General features: G+C 29.1%; 1 protein-coding gene across 1 annotated transcript in view; it reads right to left on the reverse strand.

Moving 5' to 3' along the window:
* Positions 1-14,303, reverse strand: part of LOC142321720 (glutamine--fructose-6-phosphate aminotransferase [isomerizing] 2-like) — a 138,878-nt gene extending 124,575 nt beyond the window's left edge. Inside the window, exon 1 of the mRNA XM_075360024.1 lies at positions 14,149-14,303. Within this exon, the coding sequence (XP_075216139.1) occupies positions 14,149-14,155 (7 nt within the window). The 5' untranslated portion in view covers positions 14,156-14,303. The remainder of the gene's footprint in view (positions 1-14,148) is intronic.
* Between the last annotated feature and the right edge of the window lie 2,165 nt (positions 14,304-16,468).

The following is a 16,468-nucleotide window of genomic DNA, read 5'->3' on the forward strand; positions in this document are numbered from 1 at the left end:
ATTTTATGAGAAAAAATCATTCATTATTAATATCTCACATTTAAACGTAAAGAAAATAAATTAATGAGATGGTTGCGTTTGTTTTTAATTTAAGTTCCTCCATACGTGGATGTATGTTAGAAACACAAAAGCAAATTGTTTTCAAGTAATAAAAGACGATTCCTATATTTTTGTTTTTACCGCAATCATAGACGAAAAACCCTTTTCATAGAAGTAAGATGTGGCGAAAGTGATTAATATTTTCAATGCTTCTGCGACTAAATTTCCATATTTACTCCGATATGCAACCCAAAACGTATCTAAATCTTCAGATGTGAATTTTTGTAACGTTTTATCGGCAGACATCCCGATGAGCTGGTCGTAAATCTCAACTGATAACTTAGAACAAAGCTTTCACTAAATGGATTCTAAACTCACCTCTTCGAGAAATCATCTCCCAAGAAATACTCCACCAACTGAACTTTTAGCTCACGAAAATGCATCTTCATGCTATCGAAACTGTGGTGAATAATAGTGTCTTCACCCGCATTTTTCTCAATATAATCGGAAATGAATGGAACTATATCAAAATATTTGCTTTGGATGCGAATAATTCATTTATCAAGCTTCTTAATAAAAGCATGAACTTTGTCATTAATAAAATGTTTTACCACGTCCTTGTAAATTCACATTAAAGTCGTTTAAATGCGAAAATACATCAGCTAAGTAACCCAACAGCTACATATATTCATTATTCTGTAAAAACATTGAGAATGGCGCTATTTTATCCTGGAATAATTAATTTCACAATACCAATAACCGGGTTAACACTTTCCCCCGCGATAACCATCTGACTTCTGTACAGAAAAGAATTTTTTTCTATACGCCCATTTCATCGCGTAGTTTAGCAAACAGCCTATTCTGTTAAAGGTCTGAAATGGATTAATATTATTATTCTGTAATGAAGTTTAATGTTATTATGTAATAAAGTTCATATTCTGTAACAGACTTTTAATAAAATTAACAGTTTTTACAGCTTTACAAAGAATTTGTTCGAGATTTTCCGGGCATATTTTTTGTTGTAAGTGCATGTCTGTGAAGGAAGCAGTGCGTCTAACCCGCCCTTGGTGAAGACATCTTTTAATTTTTTCAGAAATCCACTGCTTTTCCTGTTATCGCCTTTACACCATCACTACAAACTGCAATTCATTCTGTCCAATCTGTTATAGTTTTTAGTAGCTTCATAAAAAAAAAAAAATCAAAAAGACATTCCGTCCTGTTGTATGACCAGGTTTGCAAAACAACATATTTTCTTTAATTGATCTGTCCCTATCGCATTCATATCTCACAAAATGATAAATATTTCCCACATTTGTTGATTCATCAAACTGAATACTAAAAAATTCACTTGAACTCGCTAGCTGAATTATCTGATCGCGAACATCGACAGCCACCTCACTGATTCGCCTTGATATTGTGTCGTTAGAAAGCGGAATATTTTTCTTTTTTTTTTTGCTTCTTCCACACCTATTAAAACACTGACTATATCAATTGCAACTGACAATATGGATTTTTCTGCGATTGTATAGAGTTTGGACATCTTAGCTACTGTTAATGCACCGAAATAAGATGCTTCAAAGGTACTTTTATCAGTATGACTTGATTTACAAATAGAAGCTTAATGATTTCTGAAAGTATGTTATCTTCTTTCAAAAGATTACAAGGGTTTGACTTTATGATCCAGATGTTTAGTTCCCAAGCGTCGAATTAATTTTGATGGTTTCATGCTTTCATCGTAGAGGGCAAAAAGCAAACAACGCACTGTGGCTTTCCATCCGACCATCCACCAAAGAACACCGGTACCCACGATCTACTATTCAAATACGTATAAAAGTAACTGCCTTTACTAGTACTTGAACGCTGGAACTCTCGACTTCCAAATCAGCTGATTTGCAAAGACGCGTTCACCACTAGACTAACCCGGTGGGTTAAGGGGGTTGCAGAGCTAAAAAGGTTGAGAATCACTGGATTAGCTTATACTGGCATTTTATACACATGGTGTTAGTTACTACATAAGCTGAGAACAACACGGATTATTTACAATATTTTCGGTTATCACCTACCTGTGTCAGCTTTACAACTCTAATTTCTGATGTATACATTCTACTATGATGAAACTTTCAGGGTAAATTCTACCGGTGAAAATAATAAAGAAAGTTAATATAATTATAGGTTCAGAAACGCTTCGTTGGCGAGTGTCGGCTGGCGAAAGATTTCGCCCTGATTTCTGTGCCTCAGACTGTAATTCTTGGCACCCAAATTAAGGGGTAAATTAGTAGTACGGGTAAATAGTAGCTTATATTATTTATAAAGTAGTTTATAGTAGTTTTATTTGAAATATAACTGAATTTTTTGGAGAAAAAAACAGGTTCCAGAACTGTATTTTTAGTAGTTTTCGAGGAAGCTGGGGTAAAAGACAAAACTTGCGGTTGAAGAACACGTATGTTTGGCTAAAAATAACTGTTTACTTGATTTAATAATTGTTTAATTGGCTAACGAAGAGTTTCTGAACCTATGTTGAACTTTATTTATTTTCAGTAGTAGAACAGGTTATGAAAGTTTGTTACATTCTTAATGAATTACCGTGCACGCGCTTGTGTTAAAGCTGTTGATAAAACAGAACAATAAATTTTATAACATTTGCCGATAAATACTGTTAAGAGTTCAAAACCGAATGTTGAGAAGAATAATGTAAGAGATTTCAAGGGGAGGAACAATTTGCCTTGAGGAAAGGGAAAGAAACTATAAATGCCATCGAGCTACTAAGAACGGCTGGAAAAAGATATTAAGAAAGAGGAAGAGGAATGAATCTACGTTTCATAGATTTAGAGAAGGCATTTGATACGAGTCAATGATGGAGATTCTAAAACAGAAAAATGTAGAATAAAAAGACATGTATGTTACAGAATGTGTAATATCCATTCTGTAGATAATGTGTAACAAACAATTCGATTAAAAATATCGGTATTAATGAGCAAGAGATAATAAGACCACAAATAATTTCTAATGTAAAACCGTTATCATGAGAAATAAATTAATTTTTTATAAATAATTTCATCCGCTAACATTATTATTAGAATTTTATGTGCTTTAAACAATTACACAAGATAAACATACATTCTTTAACACAACAGCTTATCATTTCTACTTTACCATGTAATAGCACGTAGAATTTTTTTTTCATAAAAACTGTTAACGTTTTCATTTTCTTGATTTCCATTCAATTACCATTACAGTTCAGTTCTGTTATAAATAAAAAAAGCTGATAACAAAATTTTAATACTTTCCTGACGTTGATTATTTATTCTTATAATGAAAAAATAATTATATATGAAAAAAGTTACCTCAGATTTCTTTTTTGGGTGGGGGGATAACTTACGATGAATGCTATGGTAAAATTATCATTATATGTTTAAATAAACCAAAAAAAAAGGTTTTCAAAATTCAAAAATCGGTATTTTTTCTGTTCCCACCACTAAATCACCTTCCAATTTTTTTTCTACGTTTCAATGTTAAATGGAAGAATTTTTTTAAAAATCCACTAAAAATGTACAACCAATAAAAAGTTATCTAGGGTTTATTTTTTGAGGCTGGCAAGTGAATTATGATGAAATTTTATTATAATATTATTACTAAAGGTTCGTTATTTAAACTTTTAAAAATATTAAAAGTTTAAATAAACCAAAAAGGTTTAGAAAAATAAAAAAATCAATATTTGTAAACTTTGATGCTGATCAAAGTTTAAAAACCCTTGACAGAAAATCAAAGTTTTCTGTCCCCTAACAGAAATGTTACCACACAATATTTTTCTTGGGGGAACACTTCCACTACTACTATCCCTAGGAAGACATTTTTAAAAATTCGGTTAAAAAATATGTAATAAATATAATACGATAGCTTTTTTGGATTTTTGGGGAGGAGGGGAATTTTGGACAATTTTTGTTTAATGACAAGATAAGCATGCGCGCCATGTACTTAATATAAAGTGTAGTTACGTTTGCAAAATTTTGAGAAAATTGACCCACCCTCTAGAGATAATGATCCCAAAATTTTACCAAAAAATTGCCCCGTATACAAGCGTCTACGTACAAATTTCATCAAAAATCGGTTAATCCAATGAAAAGTTAATAAACGTCAAACACACCAATACACGTATAATGCGTCCAGAGAAAAATAAAAGCTTATGTTGGAGGTCGAGACTGTATTACTATCGGACCTGAAAACATTTACATCCATCTAATAGGACAATAATAATAATCGTTGTACTTTTATTTATGCACGTTTAATTTATTACAGTTTTCATGTCTTATTAATTATAGTTCATTATTAAGTAATTAGTATTACTTATAATTCAATAAATAAAGACAGTAAAAACAAAAATTTTAATTTAGGTGTATTTTTAAATTAAAAAAGTATTTAACAGTGTCTGATTGTATATTACATCCAAAATGACACTAAATTAGATTTATAATTATTATTATCTGATGTACAATATTTAGAATTTTCAAAATATTATTTTTTGTACGATTATTTTCAATGTTGATTGTATTATTACGACTTACTTGAAATTTGCATTATATGTCCAGTTCCCGTGCAAGTTCACCATCTGCTCTATTTTCATCGGAACAGTCACTTTCAGTACCACTATCTAGATGTATGCTCAATTAATCCATCACTGCGTCGATTGGCAGTTCCATCTTCTTATACTAAGTTTCAGATTTTTTTCACGTGTTTGCAATACGGTTTCCGATCATTCTTATTCACGTTTTCCTCAGCTAATCTTTTAATATCCGACATCAAAAATGTATCTTTTCAGGGCCGACCATAACATCTCGATCGGATTTAAATCAGTATGATAAGATCGAAGTCGCAGAATCTGACGCCCTTTTTTTTTAATAGTTCATCAAAATGGTATCTTATTTTTTTAATTTCTATGCGATTTAGTTAAGACATACAATTGTCGTTTTATATCGCTTCATTAAACGGAATATCGTTCTTTTCTAACTATTAATCGTACCACTTTTCCTGTCACTTTCGAAGGCTTCTCTAGAAATCACTTGTGTTTTGGCGCATTATCGATAACAACCACTGACCAAGGGATGGGGGAAGAACAGGAATTAGTTTTTCAGATACCCACGTCATGAAATTGTTGCTGAAGCTGTCGTGATAGTCACCGCTTTTTGAATTCGTGTTCCAAGTAAACAAAAACAAAAAATTTTTTTTTTGTTTTTAATTATGTCAAGAGCTTGACTACGTAACTTTTTATTCTTAACTATGGATTAAATTCTGCCCTCGCAAAAATATTCACCAATAAAAAAAACGCAAAACCTACGAATTCATTAATAGATACAAAACATTAACTAACAGGCTACACATTATAGAAGGAAACAACTACATCATTCGTACTGGGACACGCCAAGAATTGAACTTAATCAAATAAAATAAATACAAATTATCAATAAATTGAAAATTAAAAGTAAATATTAATATTGAATATTAGTCAACAATGCGAAAAAATTACTTAGTTATTCTATAAATACGTATAAAATGATTAAGCTATTAATAAAGCATTATAATTTGAAGGGTATAAGCCTATTATTTAATGATGATATTTATTAGTATAAACTATCAACAATACTAATACCCATTACAAATGCATATAAATATAATTCAAATGGAATATTTTGATAACCTTTATTTGTATAAAGTGGTCATTCAATTTATGACTCACCTGATGGAGGGAGTATAATATTAATTTATTAATACAAGTACAAACTATTCGATTTTGTACTGTATGCAGTAAGAAATATTTACAAGTATGCAAAAATATTTTTAAGGAAATTATTGTCTGAAATTAAACAAAATAATAATAAATTTTAAGTGTGGAAAAGTATTTATTCTATTTATGACAGTTAAACACACTATACTGCAGAATACTCGGTTTCTGAATGAGCCTAATGTTACGAGAAAAGAGTAATATAATTCCCTGCACAACGAATGTCTGCCTCGCGCAAGAAAATTTTTATTTTCATAGTACGCACAGTACAAACGAACATTACCCCCCTAATTTTTGTTTTTTTGGGTTCCTAGATCATGAAACGTTCAGAAATATAAAAAATCCCTTACCCCATTTTTTGACTCATTATCATACTTTCCTTCTTGCACCATACCTGTAGAACTAATACGTCACGAAAGTAAAAGTAATGTGTGTGTGTGTAATGTTACTAATGTATGTGTCTAGTGTAATTAAGAGTGTCTTAATCGAATTCGTAAAGTAGCAAGTACAATGTACGAATAAAAAAGAAACAGTATTAGATTACTCGATCTCAATGCTTTCAAATATAACATTTCTTAATTCTGTTTAGTAATAAAAAGTATACGAGAACAGTAAGGGGGGTACATCAGAACTATGACGATTGTAACAAACTTTAAAACCTCCTTTCACTTTAAGTGTAAGTTAAATGAAGACGTATATTCTATAAAAACCTAACAGGCGCGCGCGCGCGCGCACACACACACACACACACACACACAGAGAGAGACTATAAGCAATAAACTAAATTCTTACAAGCACAGATGCCATGTAACTCAAGCAAAAAATAACAATAATTTAATTAATATTCAAAAAACTTAACAGCGGAAGTGACAAGTAATTTTAGTTAATGTTAAACATGTTGCCAAGGTACTCAAATTAATTTGAATGAATTACAGATATTTAAAACAAACTACAGAAAATTAAAAAACCAATTTTTTATTTATTTGAAAGACGAAGAAAATATGAAAAAAACTATAATCCATCAATTAAACTAAGGCACAGAAAGAAGATTTGTAAAAATATATTTATTTTACAGCAATTATTTAAATGAAGTAAATATAATAATTATATAAACTGGGCTAATTTCGTTGGCATAACCTTCTTTTCGGTCGAATTTAAGTAATATTTTTTCCAGATATGGACTGAGGTGTATAAAAATAAGTTATGCTAATATGTTTACGTGGATGTTTCTGAGGTTGCTATGGTAACTTAATGACGTAACTAAAATGAATTCTACATATATAAAACAAATTCAGCTTGGATTATCTTATCAAACGACTAAAAATAATTTCATTCGGTGTAAAAAAAACATTAAGCTTAAGTTAAAGTAACCAGAGAGAGAGTACAATTTCTGTGCTTTCATCATCTATTGTAAATTAACGTAATTTAAAAATATGAGATCCTAACAAATTTTTTATCAAGATTTTAAACAAAGATTTTTAGCAACTTAATCTTAGTTTAAATCGTTTATTACAGACTAATCGTAAGAAATAAACGCAATTCGATTTTCTTTTCTCTCTCAATCTATCTTTCTCTCATTATCTAATTGAACTTTAACAGATTTAATTTGCATTTATTATTCAACTAATATAAAATTTTAACCGTAATAAATTTAAACCCGACTATGAATAAGTCATTAAAATATTAATAAAACCTTTTTGTATATAATTAAACTGATTTTATAACCCGTAATACAATTTCAATTCTTTATATTTCCTGTTTTAGAAATAAGAACCGGTTTAAAAATAATACTTTTTTTAGGGTTGATTTAAAAAGTTAAAATTTAACTTAAATAAGAAGTTAAAATATTACTCAAAAAGTATTATTTATCTGAGAACTTTTTTATTATGATTTTATTTTACATTCTTTAATTTTACTTCTCTATAAAATATTAAAGGCAAGCAATTGATAACTATGATATAGAGTAGCAATTGGTATCTATGAAATAGCCTCTTTGATAAAACCAAATCCGAGAAACCTGGTTCTGACAATAACGAAAGAAATTTATAAAAAGACTGCTACCGATCGCAAGCAAAAATTCTCTGGAAAAAATAAATGTATATAATTTTTATAGCATTAATATCAAGCGATTTTCTTGAATTTTTGCGCGAAAATAAGCTGAATAATAAAAATCATCAGGAATATGTATCATTATGCTGTAAAACAAATTATGATGAAAAAAAACCTTTAAATTACCTTAGTAAAACATTTCCTTAAAAAAATAAACTCTTGCATGTAAGTTACGTAAAATATATTTACAACTCCACCAAAAAAATTCCTCAACGAATCATCGAAATCGGTCAATTCAACGAAGAGTAAACAAGGCTGGAATATAAATGAAAAGTACTTCATTTTACATTTAACAAATAATTAATATGAACTCCGAAAAAATTTGTTCACGATTAAAATCAGTTTTTCTCGCAAAAAACCACTTTAAACATTACCACAGTAATATAAGCCCAGACAACGAAAGATTTCTTAAAATATATACTTTTTTTTTTTTAAACAAAATTATACAACAATATTTAAGTCGATGGTTCAGAAATAAATCACCTGCTGGATTTTACATGAGATCTGGTTAAAAAATACATTATTTTTGCTTTACTGTAGTCACAAAAAATTTCGGTTTACAGATTTCAACGGAAATATCCATTTTAATAATTTCGGCGTAACGTACAGACGTCACGCCGAAATAGTACGTATGTATCTCGCATAACGCAAAAACAATTAGCCGCAAAAAGTCGACATTTTGGATTAAGGACTGTTATTTGTGCATCTCCGATTTTGATTGCAATCGACTGGACCAAAAGTGTCCAAAAAAAGCCCAAAATCCAAAAATTTGGATTATTGACTATCTTAACTGCAGTAATAAGCCCTCATTGAGAGCTTTTCAAAGATATATCATAAGTGATACTTATTTTCATCGGTTCCAGAGTTATACCCAAATAAAATTTAAATTAATGAAATATTTGGATCTTAAGGGAAGGCACATCGGTTCGAATCAAGAGTTCATCTCCTTTCTTTTTAACTTTTTTTTTTTTTTAATTTAAAAATATCGCTTTATTAATAATTATTAACCTCTCTTTGTAAGAAAAAATTTACGATGAATAATAATTCAATAACAAAAAAAAAAAAGAAGTTATTAATGAAACAAACTTTTCTGTACTTTTAATTTTTTTTAAATGTGTATAAGTATATTAATAGGCGTACAAGGAAGTGATGTGGGCCTACATCAGATTTTTTATTAAATAATTAGCACAATTATTTTAATTGTATTTGAAATTCGAAGCATCTGATATACAATTTGACCGTCGATTTAATTAATGGTACTGTATAATATCGGCCAAAGGCCGAGAAAAATTAACAGATAACAGGACTAACTCATCTTACAGCTTGCTATAAAGGATTTGTTAAAAAGTATATCGTGGTATAAAGGTTCTATTACTGGCACGCTACCTTCGTATTTAGTCAAGATGTCTTTAACTTTAATAGAGTGATTATTGTCACAATCTAAAAATTAATTTCATCAAACATTTTAATGCAACACGTTTAGGAAGGCACATGCTAAAATTATTGCAGAAAATTAAAGAACATATGTATTTGAAAACTACATTTCAGTAAGGGTTCGGTGGGTACACTCCCCCCTCCATCACTCACTCGCAACCATTAAGGTTTCTCAGTAAAAGTACACGTTCGCACTTTTTATCCAATTTTATGCGTGGTTACCTTTAAGCATTTACACTCAACTAGATTTTTTTATAATAATTCTATTGAACTTTAAAAACCCAGTAATTCCGAAAACCCAATACACTGAATAAAATAAATCTATAACGTAATTTTATTTTTTTTAATTATTCAAAAAGAGCAATGACAACTGAAGAAAAGAATAATAAAAATATTTTTTTTTTTATTAATAACAATAGATTTTGTTTATTAATAACAATAAAAAGATAAAATAAAATATGTTGTTAAGTTATCATAAATCAACTGCTAACATTTCTCAAAAAATTAATTATTGCTAGAAAATAATACATTTTGTATATTATTTTATTATCACTTAAAGGTATTTAAGTGATATGATTAAGCAAAGCATAAAAAACAATTCAAAAGTTATTAATATAAAAAAAGTGAAATAAAAGAGAAAATAATACAAATTAAATCATACAAAATATTTAAAAAAATATATATAAATTGAAATGTCAGTGGTTTCAGTGTATAAAGTAAAAATAATCAATCTATAAATAGAATATAAAATTATATAGTAGGTGGTTATAACTGTAACTAGAAATCGTTTTGTTTTAATAATTATGGAATCTCGGCGAGGCAAACTGTAATCATTGTGGTGTGTAAGAAAATAGTATTACATCAATAACACGGAAATTACACACAGTAAATTTCTACCCACTAAATACAGTACATTTATGATGGACTGACAGGCGCGCATTCCAATCGGAGTGAAAGTATGACCGTATCATAAAAAATTTAAAAAAAATATAAAAACCAAACCGTTCTATACAAGGCTACCTGCTACTATTTATTTTTAACAATCACTTCGAAAGATTTATTTTTTTTTTTGTTCACAATAAAAAAATAAATATGCTGATAATCGTTAATACACCAACGATTTCGATGTGGTTAAAAAAATAAAACTGGAATCTAGATGTTATTTTGGTAAGCTCAGTATTTTAATTAGGCTTAGTTTTGTTTTCAGGCCGTTATTTGTACTACTACAGCATATAAAAAAGCTTTTTTTTAAAAAACGTAATTAAATAATTACTGGTAAGATATAAACATTTATCTACTGACCAACATGTTATGGGACAAGTTGCGCCGACATTCCGCATAACTCCGATGTGACGAAACACATAATAGTAGTGAAATTTTATATTCATCAACCATTAAGGAATTCAGTAAATACAATCTTATTATATAAAAGGCTTAGTTTTATACAACCGTGGTTATTTGTAAAGTTCCACCCGGGAAAACTTAACGACTTTTACGTTTTTCGAGAAGCCTTTTTTGAGTATGTTTTTCTGAAATTTTTAAGGTACCATTTTCTCGTAAAATCTACTCGAAAACTTTAATTACTTAACTGTAGAAGAATCGATATCTTTTTTAATCGATTCCCCGAATTAAAATAGGTATAACCTTTTTGGTCAAAAAGATAAACCTGTAGACATTGTCACAGACTATCTTAAAAAGTTTATTTAATTGGCGATTGCAAATTCTTTATTGATCCTACATAAAAGTAATACCTCGGTAAATTGTATGAATCCATTCTTTCCCATATCAATCGATCCCACCGGTTGAGATTAAACTCCAGCCAAGACCAGTACTAGCTCAGAAGTCTACAAGTTGTAGAGCATTAATTCATTTACTTCTGCTACAATTAGTTATTATGTAACAGAATAAGAAATAAAAAAAAATTTATCTAAAGAAACTTTCAAGTAACAAATAAGAAATTTAAAATCCATAAAAAAATAATAAGATATAAAACAACATTAGGAATGTGTGAAATGGAATCCTTGTCTCTTCCCCTAGTAGAGTAATCATTCTCCAAACTATTCCGCACTATACATTTTAATGAGAGAAATTGCTATTACCAATTTTCTACAGCCTGTTGTATTTTTCATGCAACAAGCTTCACTGCTAATAAAAAATAAACCCTGCAAATACTTTGTAAGCATGCCAAATAATGCTGGATGGATCAACTCTACACAAGCCCACATTATTTTTTATAATCATTTTCAGTACCTTTTAATCCGAGTTTCCTCGAGTTGGGCCTTCAACAAAATTTCTCCACCTGCCTCTATCCATAAACAATCTCTCTTTCAATATCCATTACTCTCACCATATTCCTTCTCTTTCACACTTCCTCCACCACCTTATTCACCCATTTCTTCTTCGTCTACTCCTTGGTCTTCTACCTGCTTCCCCTGCATGCAGCATCCTGATTGGTACTCTTTCCATCCTCTCAATACGCTCAAACCGCTGAACTTTGACTCAACAAGGTTCCCGATTTTAGTTCCTATCTAATCGTAGTGCTCCTTACCCTTCCAGTATCACACTTCTCTTGAATCTCATTTCTGCTGCCTGTACTCGACCCTCCATCTTTCTGCTACCTATCCAGGTTTCTGCCTTGTAGATAAGAATTGCAGAAAGTAGATTTTAAACATAACTCTCTTACATCGCAAAGGTACCTCATTGTTCCAGACCAGACTTCTTATAGTCTGATACAATCCACTTGCCTTCTGTGAGTACAAGAGTTTGTACTTATTTCTTTAACAATAAAACTGTTCCCAGATAAGTAAACTCTTTTACCCTTAATTTTTTTCTACCATTCATAATTATGCTCGCTGAATTTCCCTTTTTTCCAGCTTACAAAATCACTTTACTCTTCTCAACACTAAACTGTATATCACATTTCTGAGTTTCTTCACTCCACTCATCTATTTCACACACTACATCCCTTACATACTCCCCCCCACACATAACCAGGTCATTTGTAAATATAAATACAATATTAATATTCCTGGAAAATTTATAATTGGGAAATAACAGAAATTTAAATTTTAGTAAGTATTGGCAAACATTATATATGACTTGGCAACTTTTAATCATTAAAATTAGGTAATGAACATAATAAGAGAAAAATAATTTACTAAGAATAAAAACTGTAAGGAATTTGTATAACAATCAAATATGAGTATGGCAAGATAAACTACAGCATAATAGCACGGAATTAGTGCAGAACAGTTTCCTAGATCATTTGATCTTGACTCTATTATTTTACCTACAATTTAATTTCCCTCTTCACAATGAATGTAAAATCATTTCCAGTTAGTAATAATAATAAAAAATTAAACTATTTCTATTTTATATATATATATATATATATATATATATATATATATATATATATAGCATTATAATTGCTATTAAATCTTATTTTATTCATCTTTTTAGTTTTCATAATTCAGGCTTTCAATGGTGAATATTACTAAAAAAATTTTAAAAAAACATTTATCATTGATGTCTAAAATTCTGAATCACTATGACAAAATTAGGTTTTAAGTTTTAGAATTTTTTTTAAACTTCAATTTAACTATGAATAGTCATCGTGAATGTTTTTTAAAACCAACTTGAAGGAGAAAAATTTCAACAAGAATTTAACTATTCTGTATTGTTCTATATTCTGTTTATTTAGACTGGCATTTTGAAACAGTTGTTAATGAAGATGCTATACAACTTTGCCACTTAGATTGCATGAATAAAATAAATTATCTTTAAATTTTTAATTAAATGCATAAACTGACAGATTATTTTATTTAAGTTTCCACAAACTGACAGCATAGTCAAAAAAATTATTCCAATCAGACACATTATTTTAACTACTCACTACTTTTTTACAAACGATAAACTTTTTGTTATAAAAATGCAATGTATTCTTGTACATAAATTAACAAATAAGAAAAACATCAACTCCAATCAAAAATATTTTTTTAAAAATTGAAACCTTATTCTAACAAGTCATAAAACACCAAAGGAATAATAATTTAAGGTAGAAAGTAGAGAGTCAAATCTATTTATTACTTACACATCCATGATCTAAAACAATAAATAACAAACAAACTACATCAATAAAATGACACTTTCATTATTGATAAATAACAAAAGTCATTAGATTTATAAAAAATATAGTAAAATAAGAAATGACTCCATCAGTTATTACTACTATTACAGATGTTGTCATTTCTTTCCTTATTATATATGTATTTTTAATAGAAATGTGTGACATGTTAATCATAAAACAAATCAACTTTTATCTTCAAAGCTCTAATTACTAAAGTAATAACTGAAAAATTAAATATCTCGTTAGAAGTGCAAAGTAAATGTTCTGGATATTTCATAAAAACAATGAAAGGCAATCTTTTAGTAGTTCTTTAAAATGTAACAAAAAACATAGCCAAAATTTGTGAAAACCAATGGTTTGTTAAAAATCACAGGTAAATGCTCTTTTTTTATTCATATGTTGCATTTCATAAATACAAGGTAAACAAATAAATAAGGCTGTCATAACAACTTCAAACTAACTGCCGAGTCAAAATAATAAAATTACTATTTTTACAATTAAATTTAAAAATTATGAACAATTCATAATTATTTATATTATCAATAAAAAATGGTGCTAAAATATAATGTTAACACATGCCAAGATAAGGTTATGATAGTAACATCAAATACGCTAGCTAAGAAAACGTTATCAGTAATGTTGTTGTATTAATAGTACTTACCGCACATGGTAAATACTACTGTTTTCCAAGCAAATACCAACAAAATCAACCGACACTTTCAACGCCAACTTTTACATTAGAATGGCAGAGCCGAACACCGGACACCTTATTTCTTTTACTCCCCCATTTTGACAGCTACTGTAGTAGCCAATAGGTCTTCGTTACTGCGCATGTGACGAGTACAGCGCAGCCAATGATTGTTTATAACACTAATTCCAAGGAGTCCGTAACGGGATAGACTCGTTGAAACTACTTTCTTTCAAATAGATTGAAATATCTAGAAATAGAAGTAAAATAACACCAAAATGAAATAATTAAAATTAAATCGAATCCTCAAATAAAAGAGGTTATTTTGGTAAATGAATTTACAGATTTGTATTGTTAGTGTGCGAAATATAGTAAAAAAAAAAGGCATGTATATAATTCAGATCATTTTTCATCTCCCTTTCTATTCAACCTTTACCGTAAAAAAATACCTGTTGCAATGAAGCCATTACGAGTAAGCTCTCTATTTACTTTATATCAGATGATCCAGAAAATAAACTCAAATTTAGGACAACTTTTACAACCGTATCTGATACTGAGTTAATTTTTTTTTGTAGAAAGTATTAAAATTTGCACAAATGATTTAAGTTTCTTTTTCATAAATTTTTAGGATGTAGTTTTTGAATTAACTCAGCAACTTATATTTCAAATGTAAAAGAGAACTTACTTCAAAAATGTTTTTTCTTCACAGAAATGAATACAACATTGTACATTAACATATAAATTTTAAAATGCAGATAATAAGTGAAAAACTTGTCACTGCAGGAGGTGGCTGGTGCAGTAGATCATTACTCTGGTAAAGCAACCCTTACTGGTACCTGCTGTATCTCTTCTTACATACGTTATAACTGTAAGAAAGGTTAGAATGTACACTGTGAAGAAATCAATTCAATTACATCATGAAGCTGTATTGAGTAGAGGAAAACATATTACATCAATGGAAAATCTGTAAATGTGAATTTTTTCAAAACAAATCTATTCAGCACACCTATTAGAAAAGAAAACCTGTAAACCCACTTTTTTACACCAACTCATAATTTAAATAAGTTTTTGCTTACTTTCATTTGTGTTTCTTTATACAAGGGCTATTACAAAATTGATTCTAATTATATTTTGAAAATAGACTTGTAATAGCATCCCAGTGGATGCGTATCATCTATTACTAAATTATATATAATATTTTTACCCAGCTATCCATTAATGAATGAATAATGTGGTCAATGAAACAAGGAACCTGTCTTTTTTGCTGTTACCAACTGTAAGATGTATACTGTAGCTTTTGTTTTTTTTACAAATGGCAAAAAAATTATAGCCAGCTTTTTGAGAATGAATTTGACAAATTCAGAGAATCTGAAATTGTAACATCAAACGTCCATCATGAATCTCTAAAGAAGTTTCAGAGGTTAGTCCAAAACAAATAGTGTGATACGCTGATGAAGGCTGTCATTTTTTTCATTATAGTTGTAATCACAATCCATAGGCGATACAAAGCTTTATTTGAACAGTTCAAACAGGAAATCTTCTTTCATCATCTTGACATCAAGTGATTACCATCTCTTAACCAGTATGAAGGTACAGGTACTGCTAAGTTCAGTGGAAGGAGCCGACTTCCTAGAAATATAATTTCAATGAGGGTCTAGAAAAACTGGTATTATAATACGACATGTGTCAATTTGGTTTGGAACTACATAGCAATACAAATGTATGGATAATTTACGTGCAAATAAAACTTTTTTCTGTATTTTGAAGGTTTCATAACATCTGGAACTAAAAAATTGTTTTACTTATATCATATCACATAGGATTTATATAGGTTTGAATAATTTATTGTTCAAATGCCTATGCATCAAATTATTATTTAAGCTACAAAAAACTATCATAAATTATACTATACAGAAAATTTGAGTAGTTCTTTACTTGCTTCGATAAAAGGGATTGAATTATGAAAACCTTTGTGTAAATATAAAACCATTTTATTTATTGACAGTATAAAGTATACAAAATAAATGCAATTAAATATTGAACACCTAATACTATAAAGTAAAACTTACAAAGATTAATTTTTTTACTTTTTACAATATAATTTACTTTTAATTAACATTTAAAAGTTTTGAGAATTTAATTATAATTATATAAAACTAGCCATTCCAGGCTCACTTAGCTTGCCCTTTCCACTAAGGCAGGGGGCAGCAGACCTGCTGTATTCATTATCCTCATCATTGTGAGATTAATACATGGTTATAAATAACAATTAAAGTATACAGACTTTACAAAT

Source organism: Lycorma delicatula, chromosome 3, assembly GCF_047948215.1.
Source record: "Lycorma delicatula isolate Av1 chromosome 3, ASM4794821v1, whole genome shotgun sequence".
Taxonomy (NCBI): Eukaryota; Metazoa; Arthropoda; class Insecta; order Hemiptera; family Fulgoridae; genus Lycorma; species Lycorma delicatula.